At 32.5% G+C, this 22,513-nt stretch overlaps 2 protein-coding genes across 2 annotated transcripts; one reads left to right on the top strand and one right to left on the bottom strand.

Annotated features, from left to right (window-relative positions):
• Positions 1–911: 911 nt before the first annotated feature.
• Positions 912–4,732, top strand: LOC109791050 (aspartyl protease AED3). Its single transcript, XM_020350302.3, has 3 exons — positions 912–1,442; positions 2,571–3,045; positions 3,967–4,732. The coding sequence occupies exons 1-3, from the start codon at positions 972–974 to the stop codon at positions 4,329–4,331; spliced, it is 1,311 nt and encodes a 436-aa protein (XP_020205891.2). The 5' UTR covers positions 912–971; the 3' UTR covers positions 4,332–4,732.
• A 13,580-nt stretch (positions 4,733–18,312) lies between these two features.
• Positions 18,313–21,976, bottom strand: LOC145950541 (uncharacterized). The gene is made up of 6 exons (XM_083061635.1): positions 21,623–21,976; positions 21,182–21,431; positions 20,607–20,872; positions 18,960–19,119; positions 18,588–18,709; positions 18,313–18,507 (listed from the first exon to the last, which is right to left on the bottom strand). The coding sequence occupies exons 1-6, from the start codon at positions 21,974–21,976 to the stop codon at positions 18,313–18,315; spliced, it is 1,347 nt and encodes a 448-aa protein (XP_082917761.1).
• Between the last annotated feature and the right edge of the window lie 537 nt (positions 21,977–22,513).

Genomic DNA, 22,513 nt, shown 5'->3' with positions numbered 1-22,513 from the left:
AACACTTATTAAAAAAAGTTATTTTATTCCTATACTCGATTTCTCTTTCATTTCATTATTATTCTATTTTTTTCCTTCTTTTTATTCCTATACCCACAACATTTAGTACCTCTGAATTCCGAGTGACCCATACCCTGATATACCTCCTTAACCATATCCTCCAAAAAAAATATCTTGACAAAAAAAAATTGGATTTAATTGCGCTTCTCATCTTTTATGTTATACTATTTCACAAATTTGTAATCTAATTTTTAAAATTACATGCTTTATTGGATTTAATTGCACTTCTCATCATTTATGTTATACTATTTCGCAAATTTGTAATCTAATTTTTAAAATTACATACTTTATGTTCTTATTAAGGTTTTTAAATACATTAATTATTAATATCACATATTAATTTTTGACATTATACTTTATGTTATCATTTTTATGTTATATCAATAATCTGTTAATAATTAATTAACAAGGTTAAATGATCAATTAAAAAAATAATATAATATATAAATTTTTAATATTTGATACTAAAATATACTATTTTAAAAATTAAAAATATATTAATTATTAACATGACACATTAATTATCGACATAATATATTTGGTTATCATTTTTATTTTATATCAACAATTCATGTTAATAATTAATTAACAATGTTAATTAATTAAAAGAATAATACAATATATATTTTTTAATATTTGATACTAAAATATACTATTTTAAAAATTAGGCAATTAAAAAAGTAAAATTAAGTAAAAAAATAAAGTCATTAAATTGGTTCCGTTTTTTACTCATAATCATTCATTTTTTTTTTATCTTTCTTTATATTTTTCATCACATTATACACCGTATACCTTAAATTTCCATTAAAAAGTGTGCCAACGAGGATGGTTGTTTTACTTATATATACAAGACTAAGTCGATATTTGAAGGCACCCAGCAAGAATCACAGAGCCTCAACCTTAACACAGCCATGAAAACCCCACCAATACTCACTCCTATAGTGCTCTTCCTCCTCTTCTCCCTAGCCAAAGGGGTGAGCCCCAAGTGTGAAGGGCAAGAGCATGGCTCAACCCTTAAAGTGTTCCATGTGTTGAGCCCATGTTCCCCATTTAGGCCATCAAGGGCAATGTCATGGGAAGAGAGTGTCCTACAGCTAGAGGCCAAGGACCAGGGCAGGATGCAGTACCTGTCCAGCTTGGTGGCTAGGAGATCAATTGTCCCAATTGCCTCAGGCAGGCAAATCACACAGAGCCCTACATACATTGTGAAGGCCAAGATTGGTACCCCAGCTCAGACCCTTCTCTTGGCCATGGACACTAGCAATGATGCTGCTTGGGTCCCTTGCACTGCTTGTGTTGGTTGCTCAACTTCCACACCCTTTGCACCTGCCAAGTCCACCACTTTTAGGACTGTTAGATGTGCTTCTCCTCGGTGCAAACAGGTGAGTCAGTGACTGAATGAGTGAATGAGTGAGTGAGTGAGTGAGTGAGTGAATCAACATATTTTGTTTCTTACCAACATTTATTATTTTCTCCTAGTTCCTTTCCCCTTCGGTAGTGAAATCACAAACACCCACATGTTTGTGGCGGCTGAAATGCTTGGATCTCATTGTTTTTCAGTAAATAGTGACTCCTTTTGAATGTAAATAATAATGTTAGTTAAAAAGTTATCGGAAAAAAGTCATGAACTTGATGATTTCTTTTAACTGAATTTAAGAGAATTAATTTCAATTTCATTCAGATCAATTTTGTTTTAACTATATTATTGATATAAAATAATTACTTATTTTAATAATAAATATTTCTTTTGTGGAAATTTTTCTTTTAACAATATTTTTTTTTATATTCATAATATTTCAACTTAAAATTTTATTTAAGAGAATTAAGAAGAATTTTACTTGGGTAACGGTTTGTTATAAACATGGTTTTTATTTTTTTAGGATTTCTACATTTTATGGAAATCTTCATGTAAATTGATTAGTTTCTTTCTATCGTCATATACAACTATGTATTAAAGTTGAGTTATATTTGGATGCAACTATACGACGTTAGAATGTATTGCAACAAACATAATCAAATGTTTGGAATGATCCAAAAGAATATCTTGGTTGGATTACGACAACCGGTCACGTGTGCTACCACTAGACACCGCATAAGTTTTATTATCGAATAAAATCTTAATGACAATGTCTTATATGTTGATGGTGTTCCTTTCAATCAAAATAGTAACTTTATTTAAGATCCGTAAAAAATAACACTAAAATTACTTAAATATTGCATCTAAATTTATGTTCATATCTTTTATTCTTTATTGGTTTATCTTCATATAAAAATTCTATACTATTCCACAATTATTTCATGGATAAGCACGCGCATCTTGCGCGTGGGCTTGAATTAATCATGAACATTCCAATTTCACAAAAAAAAGATCTCAATCCTAGTTTGTGACTCTAGACTCTAGTTACCTTAGCAGGCAAAAAGGTCACGAGACTTAGCAAAGTTACTTGTTAGTTTTCGAATTTTGGCTCTGTGGTCCTCATTACTGAATTCTAAGCTTGTGAAAAATTCAGGTACCTAACCCCACTTGCGGTGGAAGCGCGTGTGCATTCAACTTCACTTATGGCACTTCCTCTGTGGCAGCTAACCTGGTCCAAGACACAGTGACCCTAGCCACTGACCCAGTTCCAGCCTACACCTTTGGCTGCATTCAAAAGGCAACAGGGACCTCAGTACCACAACAAGGGCTCTTGGGCCTGGGCCGAGGCCCGTTGTCACTCTTGGCCCAAACCCAAAAGCTCTACCAATCTACATTCTCCTACTGCTTGCCCAGCTTCAAGACACTCAACTTCAGTGGCTCACTCAGACTTGGGCCTGTGGCCCAGCCCAAGAGGATCAAGTTTACCCCTCTTCTCAAAAATCCTAGAAGATCATCACTCTACTATGTGAACTTGGTGGCTATTAGAGTTGGTCGGAGAATTGTTGATATTCCTCCTGAGGCTTTAGCTTTCAACCCAACCACCGGAGCAGGCACCATTTTTGATTCTGGTAATGTCTAATTAACATCTTCTACTAATTCAGGAAAAAAAAAATTAAATTCACTTTAAATTTATTTTCTAATAGATCATATATATGTGTATAGTGTATTATCATTCATTACGGAGGGATTATCTAATTTTAATCAAACACTATTTAGACTAATTATTATTATTGACCAACGTTGTCATGAAATGTTGATATGATTCCTTTCCTCTAGGTTCTTTAGTAGATTTCTCCCTTTTACCTTCTGAACGTGGAGTGACGACATCTTTGAATAATTGTCTTGTTTTTGTCCCAATTCTCAAGATGCAACATTATTATATGAGATTCATCAAGACAAAATTGGAGTCAAAAGGCTTCAAGTGATTGGAGGATGGGTCACTGTCATACATGCTCATCCATGTGTCTTAAAAAAAATAATCAAAACGAGAATCATCATCTAAAAAATTAAAGAGATAATTCTAATTAGAATAACCTTTACAACAATTTTATTTTGACAGCTCTTTACAACATTTGTTATACACTTTATGATAGTGATACTTTATCTTACACTTTTTTGTTATATTTTTTTATTATCAGTTAAAAAATAACAAATTTTTATAGTAGATTTCAACATGAATAGATCAGAAGAGAACTCATTAGATTAGATAAGACAGAACATACAAAAGTTATGAAATCCAATATATTTCGATCAATAATAGAAAAAAATTATTCGAGAGAATGTAATTAGCATTTCTTTCACTTTTAATTTATTTTATCCTATTTAATTAATTAATTATTGTAGTTCATACTTTCTCCTTTTCTCTTTATGTTTGTCTAGTGTAAAATTTTATATAAGATGTGTTACTCTTATAATAATACTACATAACAATTATAATTATATAAGATGTTCACTAATGTTTTTTTTTTCCCTGTTAAATACAACTATAGGCACGGTGTTCACCCGGCTGGTCGAACCGGCCTACACCGCCGTCCGAAACGAGTTCCGGCGACGAGTTGCCGTGGGCAAGAAACTCACCGTGACAAGGCTAGGAGGGTTTGACACATGCTACACAGTCCCAATAGTTGCACCAACAATAACATTTATGTTCTCCGGCATGAACGTGACACTGCCACCGGACAACATCCTCATACATAGCACCGTCGGCAGCGTCACGTGCTTGGCCATGGCGGCGGCGCCGGATAACGTGAACTCCGTCTTGAACGTGATCGCCAACATGCAACAACAAAACCACCGTGTGCTCTACGACGTGCCCAACTCAAGGCTAGGCGTTGCTCGTGAGCTTTGCACCTAATAATAATAATAAGTGGTTCTAGGTCAAGAATTTTCATGATCCCTTGTGGTACATTAATAATCGTGTCAAATTGGCATGGCAAGTTATTTGGGTGTGTTGGTATTTGATCTATATATCATGTTTTTGGCATTGCTAAGAGTTTATTGCTAACTATATAGGAGAAGATAGTTCTACATGTCTAAGGCATTGCATGTAAGTTTGCATGTTTGAAGTTATATTTGTAGTAGTGTCAAAATAGTTATATTTGTAGCTTTGTAATTGTATGTGTCACGGGGTCATATATCTGTAGCATTCCCTTGTATCGTCTATTAAAGTTCATTGGATTGATAAAGACATTACATTATGGGACAAAGTTCACGGGTAGCCTGTAGCATTTTAGAAATATGATCCAACTTTTTTAAGTTTGTTTTTTGGTGCTCCTAGCTATTGTCTCAACCGTTTTTTAATCTCAACTTTTACTTAGCTATTGTATTCTTAGAAATATTAACTACTTATTGATCATCTTTTTTTCTTTCTTTCTTTAACACATTTTGTTGCTATCTTCTTTTAAGTTACTTTTTCACAAATAGGAGCTTTCCTAATTCAGTGTAAACATAACCTCCACTCCTTTTACCGTACACATTCTCTTTCTCTCTCCCTTAGTTTCTCGATTAAATTTTTATGATGGAAACCTTAGGAGACTTAATTGATGTAGTTTCACCTTCAAACTTATTGGATAGATCTTTAACTTCTTAAACTCCTTTAAGCTCTTTTAATGACTTTCAATGATGTTAGAAGTCATTTTTAACACACAAGGAAAGATAGGATCTTCCTCAGGTGATGTCATACACTTAAAAAGTGATAAATCTCTTCAAATTCTCACCATACTAAAAAGAGGATAAGAGAAAAGAAAGAATTTTTAAAGAGAGAAACAAGCTTTGAGAGAGAAAATTAGAGAGAAAATTTCATCTAATTCAATAAAAGCTCAAAATTATCTAGCTAATACAAGAGAAAAATAATATATAGGATTTGGTTGGCTTATGATGCAAGGTACATTAACCATGGTTAAGTATAATCATGATTAGCGATATTGTACTTAAGCTAACCAACCCTAGTTAAGTATCTAGAAACTTATGAGGTAAGTTAAGCTAATTCTAGTTTAGAAATAACCTAGGTTAACTTAAGTTAACTCCAAATACTTAACCTAATCATTACAACTACCAAACTAATGATTATTTTTAATAAGTTGTTGATATGTTACTATCAAAAGTTATGTGACTTATTTAACTATTTGGATGGCTAAATTGGCTAGGTTTGGATATCCAAACCACTTGAATGAGCAAGCGAACATTCAAACCTATAAGCCATGAAAAGATTTGAGTCATCAAAACCCAAATAAGTCTATCATAACTTTAGCTAGTTACACATTCCCTAAACTACTAATTACACCCTTAAAGAAAAATTATACAAGGACAAAAATTTCTATACTATTTAATCCAAAATACAAGGCCAAAAATAACCTATACATAATATATACAATAGAAGACTAAGCAACTGGGAGAACACATACTATATGCTCATGAAGCACATCCTCTCTAGTAGTTTCCTCTAACCTCCTAACCATAAATCTTGTCAAAGGTCCTATGGTCTTCAAGGATGGTCCTCCATCATTTCAACTTTTGTGTATTTTTTCCTCCACTCTTTTTTGGAACTATTATATCATGTAACTACTCCAAATCACACTATTTTTGTTTTATTTTTTTAAATAAAAATATAAAAACATGAAATGTCTCTTCCCCTTTGTTAAAATAAAAATCTATTTTTTTAACACATTAGACGATTCTTTAAGTTTTAATGATAAAAAAAAGATTTCTTTAAGCAAAAGTCAACATTCTTCAAAGTTAAAACTTATAAGATGAAATGTGAAGAAAATACATGTTATCTATAAGATGAAAGAAGTCAAACGAAGCATACAATTCATTTGATGACACTAAATGAACACTATTGTATAAGATTAACATTGAACTTCATTTAATATATTATTCCTCAGCAGATTGAACAAAAAAGGAACTTCAAAACTCTCGAAGCGCATTAAAGAGGAAAAAGACAAAATATCTGTGTAGAACTAAAAAGAAAAATCTTGGATATAACAAAAAAAGTACTGAAAGGGATTGCTCTACACCAACCTCAATTGCTTTACGCTGACACTACTCTATTACACTCAAAATAGAAGGAAATGATAAAAAGTAGCTGTCTGAATCAGATAAGAGATACACACATCATTGATAAGCATTTAATGCAACAATGATAATTTCTAGGATTAGCAAGGAAGATAGACGAAACAACTTGTGAAGAAATTTGATCATTTTAAATCCAACGTTGTTGTAAAAGTTATCTTCAAAAGGGCTACTATATAAGGATCAAGCCTTGAGAGAAGAATAAAAAGAACATACGCGAAGAAAAAATGTTGTACATAAAAGATCAACATTCATTGAGCAATTTTCATTGATCAAATACACTGCAAACAAAACTGAAGCATTACGAAGAAACTTTTCATTGCAATTCTTGTAAATAGTTCTTTGTAGTCTATTTTGTGCTTAAGTTTAATAGCATCACGTCTATAAGAGATGGAGCTATCATTGTAACTCTTGTCAAATTTATTTGTAAGGGGTGAGCTTAGAGAGGCTTGTGCAAAAGAATACTTAGTGTTGAGCCTAAAGAGGCTTGTTGAAAGAATACTTGGGTTTGAGCCAGAAATTGCTTGCGAAAGAATACTTTTATCTTGTACAAGATAGTAGAACTCAATTTGGTTGAATTGAGAACAATACGTAGTCTTTGTGTTTGAGACAAACTAGTATAAAACACTTGTGTCACTTTGTCCGTTGATTTTCAATACTTTGTTTGTTACAACTTTTACTACTTCATTGCAAAAACGCGAGTTTTTTATATACATTATTCAACCTCTCTTCTAATGTGTATCTTTTTTCTCCAACACCCTTTAAAAATAAAGTAAATTTTAAGAATATGAGTTTTATTGTGAAGTAGAGATGAAGAGGACTGAATGTCTAAATATGAAATGCTCAAATGGTGGTATGTACCTATAGAGACTCCAATGTTGAATGAATTTTAGGGAGAGAGGAAAAAAATGACTTTTCTCTTCTTGAAGATAGAGTATATGTTTGTTTTTACATTTCATCCAATTGAACGTGAATTCATCGTCTCTCTTATTTCTACGTTTCTGCCTTGGAAAGTGGAAATAAAACTTAGTTAAATGGTGTTCAAATGATAAAACAAACAGACTTAAAGTTTTTTTTTTGTGATTGTTATTTGACTATAAAAAAATATTAAGGTTATTATAAGTCTTAATGGACATTAGGTCTTATGGACTCGGTAATCACTATATTTATACGCATTAAGTTAGTTAGGTTTGACTGCTTGAGTTTGAATAAGTATATTATAAAAGTAACTCTTGAAAAAGTTAAAATCTCCCATGTAAAAATTGCTTTTAAGTTGATATTGTTTCATAAAGGAACTCCAACTTTAGAGGTATAAAACAATTTTCTCATGTTGCTTTATAGAAACAATTATGACCTTAGAGGTTAAATCTTTGTCAAATTAGTTGTTCCTAAGTCAAAATTGCTCTGATTATAGATGTTAAAGCATAATTTTAAAAATTGGATATAAAATTGACTCGGTGAAGATATTAGGTCAATGGGTTACTAGGTTAATTGATAGGTCATTAGTTGAACCATATAAACTCATATAAATAAAATATTATATATATATATATATATATATATATAATAAGATTAAACACATAAATGTCATTGTCTAGTATATATTTCCCTCTCTTGAAAAGAACCTAGCTTGAATTTTGATTGTAACGCTGTTTTAGTAATCTGTTTTTGCCAAACTACCACTAGACTACGTAATTCTCAAGCAGCACTCCTTTGTTGCAGAATGTGCAACATTTCAACATGTAAACCTTTATAAAAAGGTGAAATATAGTGAATGATATCTTGAATTGGAGAACGTTATCAATTTGCGGTTCATTAGTTCAACCAAATTTTTAGTTGAGTTTTACCATATTTATATTGGGTTGATGACACTAACAATCCAATAACAAATTCGAACCGGTTGTAACACCGGGTCTCAGTTCCACTAATCGGTTTTTAAAACTATATGTTAAAGTCTCCTTCCACTACAAAAAAAAAAAAAAAAAAAAAAAACTTTTAGTGACATTTAATATTAATTTTAGTGATAATAAAACTGGTCATAAAATAGTATACTGATATTTACTCATTAGTTATTACATGCAATGCAGGTAAAACTTTTACTAGCAATTATTTAGTATGCTAGTAAAGATCCCTATAATAATTGAGAAAAATATAAGTTTTTGTAGTATTTTTTTCAATGGCACTAAAAATAAATTTTAAATGTTTGTCTCTACCTACTTATTGAGTTTTTACATTTCCACTAAGATTAATAAAGGATTCCTAGCTATTATTATTTTTGGAAGAATAAAAGTTATATCTTTAAACGAATAATTTAATTAGTGTACCGTACTCCTGCTAATCAAGCAAACCAAGTAGGCCCTTCAATTGATGATTGATTAACTCTTCAAATACGCCACATGACAAAACATGGTCGACTTCTAAACTATCCCTCTCACAATTAATTGGGGACAAGACCCCTTGATTTATGGAATATGCATGATAACATTCATAAATGTCAATATTTATGGGCCTATTAATGTTAATAAGGATACAATTTGATTTTGTAGAATTATAGCAAGAAGTAAGAGATTTATGTCCATGATATCATCCAAATTAATTTATATGTAAAGACTCCTAGCTAGGTATTAGAAAAGATTGGCTTTTACACTCATTGAATGTTCTAGATTAGGACAAATGCTATGTCTTTCAAGAGAAGGTTCCATACCATAACATTTTGGCATATCCACCGTGGCTCAGTAAAATTTTTCCTAGCCACACGAATTGAATCAAAAAGCTTTCATTTTTCTCTCAACTAGGTGACAAACTTTTATCTATGTACCTTTTTATGATTGAAACATTTTCATGCTTCTTAGTCTTCTCCAACAAGGTTCTATCCTTTATATTCTCCTTATAAATCTGTTTGATCTATTTTTATATAAAAACGCCATAGGTAGCTTTGACTCGTCATATTTTGATATGTTATGAATTTCACATGTTATGTTATTTAGCTACATCTCTATATTCAGCTACTTGTTTCACGAATACTCTTTTTTAATAACAAAGAAAAAAAAATAATAATCATTCATGATGGAGCACTTGAACATATAATATATGTTTTTGTTGAATTGATAATCTTTGTTTTCATTTTCAATTGAATGATAATCTCAATATCTCCGATTATTATGTGTATTATTATGTTGTTTGGTGTTGCACTTCGTGTGTTGTTGTGTTGCGCTTTCAATACTATTTGATCTTAATCGTGCTTATTATTACTGATTGTATTGTTTTGGGTGACAAATGACAATCCTATTTTATTTATTTATAATTCAATTAAAATTTGTTATTGTTTGGATGCTTGACCTTGTTATAAATTATGATTCAACTATTATACATGTTATATTGATTTTTGACAAGAGTTAGGTACATTGCTTTAATTGTTGGTAACTAATTTTCATTGTGGCAATATTAATTGTAAATTCCTTTGTCATTGTTACTAGTTACTATATTTCAATGGGGTTGGATAACTGTTATTGGTTATTTGCTGGGAGTATGGAGAGTGGTTTTGTGCTAAACAAGTATATAACTAAAACTAATTGCATTAAATAATTTTTTTTCCTTCTACCTTTATACCATGAAATACTTTATTGATAACTATACGTGATAATTATTATTGTAATACTACATAATTTATATACTTTATTAATTAGTTATATGCTTTGATGTGCTTTAATGTTGATATGTTGTATTTATTAGGTTAAGTAAAGAGTCCTTAAGAGTTAGGTTGTTCTAAGGTCATGTTTAGTTAGGGTCAAGTTGACCAAGTTTAAGATAAAATATTTAAGGTTTTCTTAAAATGTGAATTTCATAAGTTCATATCTTAAAAAAAAAGTTAGAGAGAAGTTATAGAGAAAGATTATAGAGCTAGAGATAATATTTTTCTTTTAACCTTGTTGAGTACTCAAACTAATGGAAACCTTAAGGAAGACTAGATTCATGTAGCTTCTCTTTCAAGCTTCTATGAACGGATCTTCACTTCTTAGACTCCTCTAAACTTCTTTAATGGCTTCTGTGGATGATAAAAGCCATTTTCACCATAGAAGATGATGTAGAGACTCTCCTTGGTGGTGCCATACTCTTGAAGAATGATAGGCCTCTTCAATTTCTGACCACACTCAAGAGAGGATAAGAGAAAAGGAAAAATTTCAAAAAGAAAAAGCAAGATTTGAAAGAGAGATATTTGAGAGATATTTCTTCCAATTCACTATATAATACTCAAAGTTAGTACAAAATGGGTACAAAGACACAATATATAGAGTTTAGTTAGCTTATGGTGCAAGCTAAACAAACCATGTTTATTTATCTTATACTTAAGTTAACTAACTCTAGTTAAATGTCTAGGAGTCTAGTTAATTATCTAGAAGCTTATGGAGCAAGCTAAGCTAATCTTAGTTTAAGAATAACCTAAGTTAGTTTAAGTTAGCTCCAACACCTAACCTAATCATTACCACTACTAAACTAGTGATTACTTTTAACAAGTTATTGAGATGTCACTATCAAAGCCATGTGACTTATTTTGTAACTTGGATGACAAGTTTGGGTTGGTTTGGACATCCAAACTGCTTACATAAGCAAGTGAACATCAAAATTGTGGGTCACAAAAAGATTTATGCCATTTAAGCCTAATAAGCCTATCACAACCTTAGCTAATTACACTTCTCCTAAACTATTAATTACACCCTTAAGTAAAAATAATTCAAGGACAAAATTACCTACACTACTTGACCCAAAATACAATGCCAAAAAATATCCTAATACAATCATTACTATAAGAGCGCTTTAAGGTAGGGTAGGTCTCTAAAGGTAGGGTACCTTACAAAATAAGGGTAAATGCCCTACAATTCTTCAAACGAGCTTTATCAACCTTGACCCTACTTGGACTTATATCTTATAAAGGGATCCTTGGGAAATAGGTTTCCATCATCCCCTCCCTCTTCCAAAGGATTTATCCTCAAATCAAGTGGTTCTTTCACATAAACAACCTCAACTACAAGAAAAATAGGAGACCAAGCATTAGAAATGATATATTCATGTAATATGTGTGGAAAGTGCACCCTATAAGGAACTCCTTCTATAGTCCTAACAAGGTTGCGTAAACTAGGAAAGATAGACTCTTCAAGGATAAGGATAGGATCCTTACTATAGTGTAGTCTATGTGTAAAACTAAATCCTAAAAACGCGAGGGTACTAAAACTATAGCAAACTAAGGAAATACTCCTATAAACTAAGGTATCTTGCTTGAGGTACCGTATGTAATAACCTAGGCATCTACAAAAAAACAAAGTGAACATAACAAGGAAACTACTTAGACGGCCCTTGATCATATTCTTTGTCAAATACAAAAAAGAATAGGGCATAAAGAAGAGTCAAGAAGACTCATATAAACAAAATTTTCCTTGAAGAGAAGTAGTCAAGTTCAAACATGTTTGAACTTTCCTTAACATCAAAAATAGAGAATAAGATACCATGAGATGTATCCAATAGACAATATAAACCAAAGGTTGGATGCTTTATTAATTAGAATAACTAAAGTAGAAAGAGTCTTAAATAAACAATGACTATCTACTTTGGACACCACCAAAGTAGTAGCATAAGAAGTAGAACTAGGTAAAGTCCACTTCTTCTTGACTAGACTAAGAACATGAAACCCTTTCTTTTCAAAAATATTTTGTTTTTGGATCTTAAGCTCTAAGTTCGTGATAACAATAGAAGAAAAGATAAAATCCTTGTGAAAAAGAAAATCCTTTTTTGCAATTATTTTTAATAAAAAAAAATGACTTTCATTATCTTAAGATTTTTGATGGAGACACTATCCTCCTTACTCTTCTCTAAGAACAGTGTCTTCTTTTCTTTTTCTCTTTTCTTTTTCATTTTCTTTTGGTCCTCAAACACTTGAGTAGGTGCTAGAAGCTGGGCAGAAAATTCATTTTCTTTATGAGTGAAGGTTATTTTGTTGGTATGGTCATCATCTATAGTATACTTGTCAAATTCCATGGCCTTCCCAGCAAAATATGGCAAGCTTCCATAGGGATTATATCATATAAAACTTTACCTTTATAATCTCCAATGGAGAACTTTACCTCTAGTTGTTGGTTCACTTCCAACTTCTCACCTTCATTAAGTCTCATTAAGTTTATAAGGTTGAGGATGAGGAATGGTAGTTAGGGCTAGCTTGTTGACGAACCTTATGCTACAACAATTAGAGTATGAGTCATTATCAATGAACGAGGTTCTTTTGAAACTAAACATCTTATATGAAATATGTTCTCTCTTTATGATAGGCTAGTAGGGAAATATTGGCTTCCAAGAAGCCTTTTAACCATTAAAAGATCATTATCGTGAGGATAAACTTGCTCAACACTAGTATCTACCTATCCTTCTTCTTCATTACTACTAGAGGTGGATGAAGAGGAAGTAACATTCTCTTGGCTAATTTAAGTGTCCATGCCCCTTATAATAATGTTATTCTTAGTGGGACATTGAGCAGCAATACAGCCTCTCCCAAGACATTTAAAGCACTTTATATTGTTAGTCTTAAAACTAGCAATGTAAAGTGTCTTCTTTGATGGTTAGAGAGCTTAGCTTGTTGGAAGAGTTTAGAAACCTTAGTTTGGTTTGCGAGTTGACTTCTAAGAGTATTCAATTAAAGACCTTGAGAAATTGAACCAAGTGTGAAGTAAGCGGAAAAACACATAGAAGGGGGGGTTGAATATGTGTGTGTGTGAATAAAGAAATTTTAAAAACTTTTTCGCAAGGGACTCATTCTTTTTCCAATTAAAAATATTATTTTGAATGCTTAGAAGTAACTGTGCAGGATTGGTTCAACAAAAGATTTTTGCGTTTGAGAGTTTATCGTCTGCACAGGGAAAATGTTTCTTAAACGAAAACCCTTATTTAAGATAATAAATTGAACGAGTGTGGTTTTCGTCTAAAGATAGTTGTAATGGACGATAAGCCTTGGATGAAGTTTTCAGTATATTAAATCAACTAGATAAAAGTGCGTCTGAACTATTGAAAGATAGTGCAAGTATTTTTATACGGGTACGCTTAAACTAAGCTACGTCCATTCTCCTTCAAATAAAGGGTTCCTCTAGATATTCAATGAAGTACAAATAGTATTATCGACCACTTCTGGCCTGCCAACTTCACTCATCAACGCTAGTATTCTTTAATCAGCCTCTTCAAGCTCGCAATGAGTATTTTAGACCACCCAAGTCACGACCACTCTTGGTCAGCCAACTTCACTCATTTGCTCTAGTATTCTTTAATTAGCCTCTTCAGGCTAGCAGTGAGTATTCTAGACCACCCAGGTCACGACCACTCCTGGTCGACCAAATTCACTCATTGGCTCTAGTATTCTTTAATCAGCCTCTTCAGGCTAGTAGTGAGTATTCTAGACCACCCAGGTCACGACCACTCCTGGTTGACCAAATTCACTCATTGGCTCTAGTATTCTTTAATCAGCATCTTCAGGCTAGCAGTGAGTATTCTAGACCACCCAGGTCATGACCACTCATGGTCCCAAGTATTCTCAACCACTCCTGGTTCGTCAACTTTACTCGTCGACGCTAGTATTCTTTGATCAGCCACTTATGGCTCTTAGTGATTATTATCGACCAATTCCTGGCCTGCTAGCATCACCATTAGTGCTAGTATTCTTTGTTCAGCCACTTCTGGCTCGCAGTGAGTATTCTTTGACAAGCCTCTCCAGGCTTTTACAAGTATTCTTTGCCTAGCCTCTTCAAGCTTTACAAATGATGAATATACGGTTTGGTTTAAGTGTTTGGTTTACTCTAACAAAGAGGATACATATATTTCTACACTCACTAAGGTTCATGTTCCTAAGTTACACATAGAACTCCTTAGTCTACAGAGATAAATACACTATGGTAGATTTGACTCTATGAGCTCTGTCTCTGGTTTCACTGCTTCATGGGCTTGATATCACTCTTCATTTTTCTTTGCAAAAGGCCAACCTTTCAAGGTTTAAAGTAGTGACATATATATAGTCTTGTAAAATTTGGCCGTTGCAAATGTCCATTGAAGCAGAATATAGTCGTTCATGACTAGTTCGATCTTCTCATTTAATGTTTAAGATCTTGCATTAAATGTTGCTTCCTGTTTGTAGACATTGCGTGAATTTTACTTTGCTTTGTTAGCAGCTGTGTCTGAGTTTAACAGAGACCTATAAACCTTTTGTCCTTTTTCGGTCGCGTAGCTGTAGAGCGTTATCCTTATCTGAAAAAAGTAATGTACTTTTTCTAACACATGCATGCTTTTACTTCTACAATTTATTTTCTCTTTCTTCTTTTCATCTTTTACTCGCGCAACTATATTGAGAGCTTTTATATGATCTTAGACGATGCCTGAGTAGTCCTTTGAGACTTGATTCTTTAAATGCTTGAGTGGCAGTCTTTTTCTGCGTCTGTTAGTCCATGTGCATCTTAAGTCTTGATCTTTGTCTGAGCATTTGAAATTAATGCTTTGACTCTCCTTTGGTCTGGTCCACATTATAAATGGACAAACTTTGTTTTTGTCTGGAATATCTTTCAGTTTGTGTTGTCATTCGTCTGATGTGTAGTTGACTTTCTTCTGATCTTTGACCAACCTTCGTCTGGTGAGCTGGGCAGATGGAAGACTTTTAATTCTGTCTTGGATGCTTCATCTTAGATTATCCATCGTCTGATACTTGTGTTGGCCTTTCGTCTATGGTCTTGTTTTGACCTTTCAATCAGATGCCTTCTCTTGTAGTGTATGAAGTGACTCATGTTCCATTCTTCACAACTTGACTGTACTTATGTTAACAAAGGGAAGGAGAGTGAGTTTAGAGTGGGTATAAATGGAGTGTTGAGGCTTAAGGATAGGTTGTGTGTACCTTGCAAACCTGAGTTTAAAAAGATGATCCTTGAGGAAGGTCATCGAAGTAGCCTTAGTATCCACCTAAGAGCCACTAAGATGTACCAAGACCTTAATAAGATATTTTGGAGGCCTAAAATAAGGTACAAGAATTTGTGTATGCCTTCTTAATTTTCTAAAAGTATAAGGTAGATCACTAAAAACCTTTAGGAAAGTTGTAACCTTTAGATATACCTATGTGGAAGTGGGATAGTATCTCTATAGACTTTGTGGTTGGGTTACCTAGAGCCGCAAAGAATCTACATTCCATCTAGGTTATAGTGAATAAACTAACGAAGTTTTCTCACTTAATCCTTATTAATATTAAATACCCTTTGAGAGGTTGACCAAGTTGTACATAGGTGAGATTGTAAGGTTACATGGGATTTCTGCTAGTATAGTTTATAATTAAGACCTGAGGTTTACATTTTTGGAAGAGCTTGCATAAGACTTTAGGTACCAAGCTTAGGTTGAGTTTAATATATCACCCTCAAACAGATGGTTAAGCCAGGAGAACCATGCAGTCTTTATAAGACTTTTTGAGAGCTTGTGTCCTAGAACATGGGGTTAGTTGGGATAATTATGTGCCTGTGATAGAATTTACCTATAATAATAGCCACCATTCTAGTATTGAGATGACATCTTGCGAGGAACTCTATGGTAGGAGATGTAAAACACCATTATGTTGGGTAGAACTTAGGAAGAGTTTCATGTTAGGGCCTGAGGTAGTTCAACAAACTACTAAGAAAGTGAGATTAATCTAAGATAGGATGAGAATAACATAGAGTAGGCAGAAGAGTTAGCATGATAAGAGAAGCAAAGACCTTAAGGTTAAAAGAAAGCATGTATTCCTAAAGGTAACTCATCGAACTGGAGTTGGAAGAACACTTAAGTCCCACAAGCTTACTCCATGATTCATTGGCCCCTACCAAATCCTTAAGAGGATTGGTGATGTAGCTTATTAGATTGCATTGTCTTCATCTCTTTCAAATCTTCATAGTGTCTTTCATGTTTCCTAGCTTAGAAAGTACATTCATGACGCATCCCACATTGTTGAGTCTGGAAACATTCAGTTGAAGGGTAACCTTACCTAAGAAACTGTTCCTTTGAGGATTGGGGATAAAATGGTAAAATAGTTGAAAGGTAACAAAATTATTTTAGTCAAAAAATAGGGGAGAGTTGTAACACCACATTTTTTTTATAGAATATAATATAATTATTTTATTAATAATTTTGGTATTTTATTTATAGGAGTTGTTTAATATTTATTTAATTATATTGTATGTTTTAGAATATAATATAAGGTGTATTATTAAAGGTTTTATTTAAATTTTTTATTTAATTAAATTAAGGAGAGGAATTAGTAACTAATGTTAAGTGTTTTAACTAAAAGGTTAAAAAGAGGTTAAGGGTTTTAAAAAAGCAATTTTCTAATTAGACCCTTTTATGCTTCTATTTTACATACGCGTTTTAGAGCTTGGAGAACATGCACAGGAATACTTATTTCACAAGTTTGTTTTGTTTGTCTTTATTGTCTTTCCTTACGATGGCAAGTGACTATTCGACTCATTTAATGCGAGCATTAAATTTATTTCGCCAAATGGTACCTCTTATTTGATCAAGAAGACTACTTATCAACTTTCCATACCAAATGAAACTTGCAAAAGCAATATCAGCACAAAGTAACTACAACAATGACTTTATTTTTTTTTTTCTATTCTTTCAAGGATTTGGTTATGACGAAAGGCATGGTTCTTCTCTTTAACAGATTTGTGAGTTATGGTCTTTTGATTTGATTGGTTAGGGAATGAAGCATTCAAAGAGAATTTTTTCGTTAGTCTCAATAAATAATAAAGATTTAATATATGAGACAGATTGTATGCTTCATCTAATTAATAACGTTTTACAAACAATCTGTGTCTTACACTTCATTTGATTAATTTTTCAAAGATATGTTCAAAGATGTTTCTGCAAACATTTCTTTTTTATAAAAATGTTTTGTTTGTTAACATTAAAACTCTAAGTTTAAGAGATTGTCTTTTGACTTAACAAAAAATGACTACATACTAGAAAAGCTTAGGGATATAACAACAATGATAAAACTAACAAACTTATAACAGAAAGCTATCTATATTCATAATAGAAGAAACTAACTACTTTAAGATCTTTTACTTTAATAAAAACTATCATTGTTCCTTTTCTTTTTAATTTAAAAGAAAAACAAATTGATGTGAAAGTGAGACTCATAAAAAAATAACCTTTTTTTTCTTCATATTTTAAGCTCACATCAAATGAAAATATTATAAAAAAATTCATTATATAATTTTTCCTCTTCTTTACATTTGAAAGTTTTATGGTGAGAATCGAAAAGCTAAGAAACGAAGAGAGAGATAATACGTATTGTGGAAGAAAAAAGAATAATTGATTCTCACTAATTAATTCAATGAGTTGCAGTATAGTATATAATTTAAAATAAAACAGAAAACAAAATGAACCTAACCAGGATTTCAGCAAACTTAAAACAATAATTTAAAACAGAACTATCTTGCTCCTAAAGTTTAAGAACCACTTATTACCTCGACTAATGCTTAACTTGAATTAGTAAAAATAAAAATAATAGTAATTAAATTTCAGTTACAAAAACATGGTTTTAACACTCTTCCTTGCTTTAGGAACTGTAAACTCCAATTCTTTTCCTTAGAAGTTCAAATTTGTTGATAAGCAATGGCTTTGTAAATATGTCAGCTAGTTGATCTTCAGACTTGTAGTAAACTAAGTTTGCTTCTCCACTTTGTTGCATCTCTCTCAAGAAATAGAGCTTGATGTTGAAATGTTTAGTCTTCCAATGACACATTGGATTTTTTTGCAATAGCAATTATTGCCTGGTTGTCAACAACAATTTCAGTTTTGTTCTTCTGGTGTAAAAGTAAATCATTTAAAATATTCTTCAACCATAAAACTTGATTTACAGTTGTTGTTGATGCTATGAAATCAGCTTTAGTAGTGGATTGTGCTACAATATCTTGCTTCTTTGTGCACCATGAGAAAACTTCAAAGCCTAAGTTGAAATAGTATCATGAAGTACTCTTCAAGTCATCAAAGATCCAACCCAATCACTATCAGAGAATTCGTACAACTTGAATTCTTGACACTTCTCAAATTTGACACCATAATCAATGGTGCCTTTAACATACCTCAATATTATTTTTGCTATTTTTAAATGCATTTCACCTGCACAATGCATAAAACGTGACAAGAGACTTACAACAAAAAGAATGTCCAGCCTTGTTGCAATGAGATACATTACACATCCAATCAAGCTCCTATAATATCCTTCATCAATTTTATGAGCACCATCTTCCTTGCTCAACTTCTCTTTTTGATTCATTGGTGTGCTAATAGATTTGCATTCCTCCGTTTGAAATTTCTTCAAAACTTTCCTTTGCATATTTTCTTTAACATATTAAAACTTCATTCTCACTTTGTTTGATCTCAATTCCAAGAAAATAGGTCATGAGACCAAGATCTTTCATTTCAAAAGCTTGCATTATTTCTTGTTTGAACTCCTCAACTAGCCTTACATCATCTCCTGTCACTAAAAGATCATCAACATAGAGGGAAACTATGAGAAGGTTATGTCCCTTATGTTTCACATAAAAAAGTGGACTCAGATAAGCTTTTTGCAAAGCCTATGCTCAATAGGTGATCATTTATCTTGTTGTACCAAGCCCTTGGTGCTTGGTTTAGGCCATAGAAGGCCTTTTTGAGAAGATAGACTTTATCTTCTTCACCTTTCTTCATGAACTCTTCTGGCTACTCCACATATATTTCTTCTTATAGTTCTCCATTTAAAAAAGCTGATTTAACATCTAATTGGAATATTTTCCAATCGTTTTGTGCAGCCACTACTAGCACCAATCTAATTGTATCCAATTTGGACATAGGAACAAAAGTGTAAGAATAATCAACACCAAAAATTTGTGCATACCCTTTTACTACAAGTTTGGCCTTGTGCTTGTTGATTGAGCAATCTACATTAAGCTTTATTCTGAAAACCTATTTAACTCCAATGACTTTTCTATCTTCTGGTTTTTCAATAAGTTCCTGAGTATGATTTTTTTCAATCATGGTTAGCTCCTTCTACATTACAGTCCTCCATTTGGGATCTTTTTTTGCATCCAAGTACCTTGCAGGTTCAAGGACAACAATGTTGCTTCTTTGGTAAATATCAAAGACCAATCTAGTGCCTTTTACAAGAATATGATCAACTAACTCATCTTGATTGTGAAAATTTCGTCTACATTATTCCAGCTTCATTTCTTATTCTCCATGAAGTGCACATCTCTACTTATCAGAATTTTCTTTGTGTGAGGTTGTAAAAATCTAAAAGCTTTAGAAATTGAATTATATCCCACAAATACATTGGGTTCAACCTTTTTGTCAAGCTTGTCTCTCTTAATCTATGGCACATAAGTAAAACACAAGCATCCAAGTACTTCCCATCAACGGCTTTGGTGGGCAGTCTATTTAGCAAAAATATTGTAGTGTTTGTAGCCTCTGCCCAGTATTCTTTAGGTAACCTTTTCTCATGAAGCATACATCTGACTATTTTCATTATCGTTTGATTCTTTCTTTCACTAACCTCATTTTGCTAAAGGGTATAAGGAGTTGTTAATTGATGCTCAATGCTAGCTTCCTCAGAATACATGTTGAATTGTTCTGAAGTGTACTCCTTGCCATTATCAGACCTTAGAGCTTGAATCGTGCAGCCACTTTGCTTTTCAATCCACTACTTAAATCTCCAAAATACACCTACAACTTCTGACTTAGACTTGAGAAAGTAAATCCAACACATTCTGGAAAAATCATCTATGAAGATGATATAATATTTACTCTCTTTAAGCGAAGTCGTCCTTTGAGGTCTAGCAAAATCAATGTGAATTAATTGCAGCCTCTCTGTTGCTCTCCGATTTGCTTGTTTCAAGGGTAATCTTGTTTGCTTGCCATATTGACATGCTTCTCAGCTTGGTAATTTAGAATCTAAGTGAGGTAAGCCACAAACTAATTCCTTTCATTGCATATTCAACACAACTGGATGATGAAAATGACCCAACCTTTTGTGTTAAACCTCTGTACTATTTTTAGTAGCTGGATATGCTGCCTTCTCCTCCTCCACGGGATCAAGTGTGAAACTTTTTCCACTCATTTTAATACTTAAAATTTCCTTGTCATTGACATCTTTAATAAAATAATGCTTATTTTCAAAGTTGAGTTTAAGTCTCTTCTCAACTAATTGTCTAACACTTAGCAAGTTTTGATCAATCTCAAGCACATACAAAACATCAAAAATTAATTTTGTACCTTTGCAACTTTCAATGGCTACGGTTCCCTTTCCTTCAATAGTAATGAAAACACCATTACAAATTCAGACTTTTGATACCTTTGATCTGTCTAGCTCTCTGAAAAGCTCTTGATCGTGGCTCATGTGGTTGGTACAACCATTATCTACTAAACAACATTCAATTGAGCTACTACTTATAAAACATGTTGTTACAAATAATTGCTTTTCCTCCTACTGGTCAACAATTAGAGCCTCATTCTTCTGTTAAAAATTGCTTTTGTAGATTCTCTCATGATGTCCTAGCTTGTTGCACTTTTCACACTTAACATTGGGTCTTCTCCAACATTTGAAAGGAAAATGACCCATTTTGTCATAATTCTTGCAAGGAGGAAACTCTTTGTTCCATTTTTCGTTATTTTTGTTGTGTTGGCGGCTGCTTCTAGACCTTTGAAGTTTTTCTTGTAATTCTTGATTTTTTTTCTTTTCTGCTTGGTTGATTTGCAATTTAGCTTGCAACGCTCCTTCCACAAAAGCTTCATCCCTCATTTTTCTTCTTTGCTCTTGGGCCTGCATAGCACTTACAAGTTCTACCAAGGTGATCTTTGACAAATCCTTAATATTTTCAAATGAGGTAATATAAGCCTCAGATTTTTCAGGAATTGTCACCAATATTTTTTGACGTATTCTTGAATTAGAAAATTCAGTACCTAGCATTCCCACCTTGTTTGCAATGCCAAGAAGTTTGTTAGAATACTCCTTGATTGTTTAAGACTCCTTCATTTTTACATCTCAACTTCTCTAACCAGATTCAGTGCTTGCATTCCCTTGATCCTTTCATCTTCTTCATATTCATCCTTGAGGAAATTCCATATTTGAAATGTTGATTTGATTGTCATGATTCTGGTGAAAATGTCTTGTGAGACAACAACAAACAAAGTAGTTCTTGCCTTTGACTTTCTTGCTTTCCTCTCCTTGTGATGTTTAATCTGAGCCATAGTTGGATTGGTTGGTAAAAGAGGAACATCGTAGTCTTCCTCAATAGCTTTCCAAAGATCATTTGCCTCTAGGTGTGCCTCCATTCTTGCTGCCCAGATGTGATAATTATCACCATCAAACAAAGGTGGTGCTAGTGTTGTGTCAGGAGTTTCAGAATCCATCTTTGATGAACTGAAACAAGGTGTATAGGCTTTTATGGTAGGTTTTATAAGGTTCACTCACAGGTCCTTCTAAGAAGAAGGCTCTTGATACCAATTTGAAGATTTTATGGTGAGAATCGTAAAGCTGAGAGAGGAAGAGAGAGACAATATGTATTGTGGAAGAAAAAGGAATAATTGATTCTCACTAATTATTAATTTAATGAGCTGGAGTACAATATATAATTTAAAATAAAACAAAAAATTAAATGCACGTAACCAGGATTTCAGCAAACTTAAAACAGTAATTTAAAATAGAACTATCTTACTCCTAAAGTTCAAGAACCACTTATTAACTCAATTAATTAACTCAATTAATGCTTAACTTGAATTGGTAAAAATAAAAATATTAATAATTAAAGTTTAGTTACAAAAGAACGATTTTAACAACATTCATACTAGAATTGTTATAATCAAAACCAAATAAAATAGGGCTAAAAACCTATTTTGGTCCCTTATAATAATTTTTTATTTCAATTTAGTCCCACTTTTATTTTTTGT

The sequence above is a fragment of the Cajanus cajan genome, chromosome 8 (assembly GCF_000230855.2).
Source record: "Cajanus cajan strain Asha chromosome 8, NIPB_CcT2T_4, whole genome shotgun sequence".
In the NCBI taxonomy this organism is placed as follows: domain Eukaryota; kingdom Viridiplantae; phylum Streptophyta; class Magnoliopsida; order Fabales; family Fabaceae; genus Cajanus; species Cajanus cajan.
The sequence above is the reverse complement of the archived record's forward strand: the minus strand, read 5'-3'. Positions and strand labels throughout refer to the sequence as shown.

Bases quoted from the DNA above. Each gene is read 5' to 3' on its own strand.
- LOC109791050 (XM_020350302.3), top strand. From the start codon at position 972: ATGAAAACCCCACCAATACTCACTCCTATAGTGCTCTTCCTCCTCTTC. The intron at 1,443-2,570 runs GTGAGTCAGTGA...TGAAAAATTCAG, and splicing joins CTTCTCCTCGGTGCAAACAG to GTACCTAACCCCACTTGCGG. The intron at 3,046-3,966 runs GTAATGTCTAAT...ATACAACTATAG, and splicing joins AGGCACCATTTTTGATTCTG to GCACGGTGTTCACCCGGCTG.
- LOC145950541 (XM_083061635.1), bottom strand. From the start codon at position 21,976: ATGGATTCTGAAACTCCTGACACAACACTAGCACCACCTTTGTTTGAT. The intron at 21,432-21,622 runs GTTAGAGAAGTT...GAAAATATTAAG, and splicing joins GAATGCAAGCACTGAATCTG to GATTTGTCAAAGATCACCTT. The intron at 20,873-21,181 runs GTCATTTTCCTT...TTACTATTGAAG, and splicing joins CAAGAATTATGACAAAATGG to GAAAGGGAACCGTAGCCATT.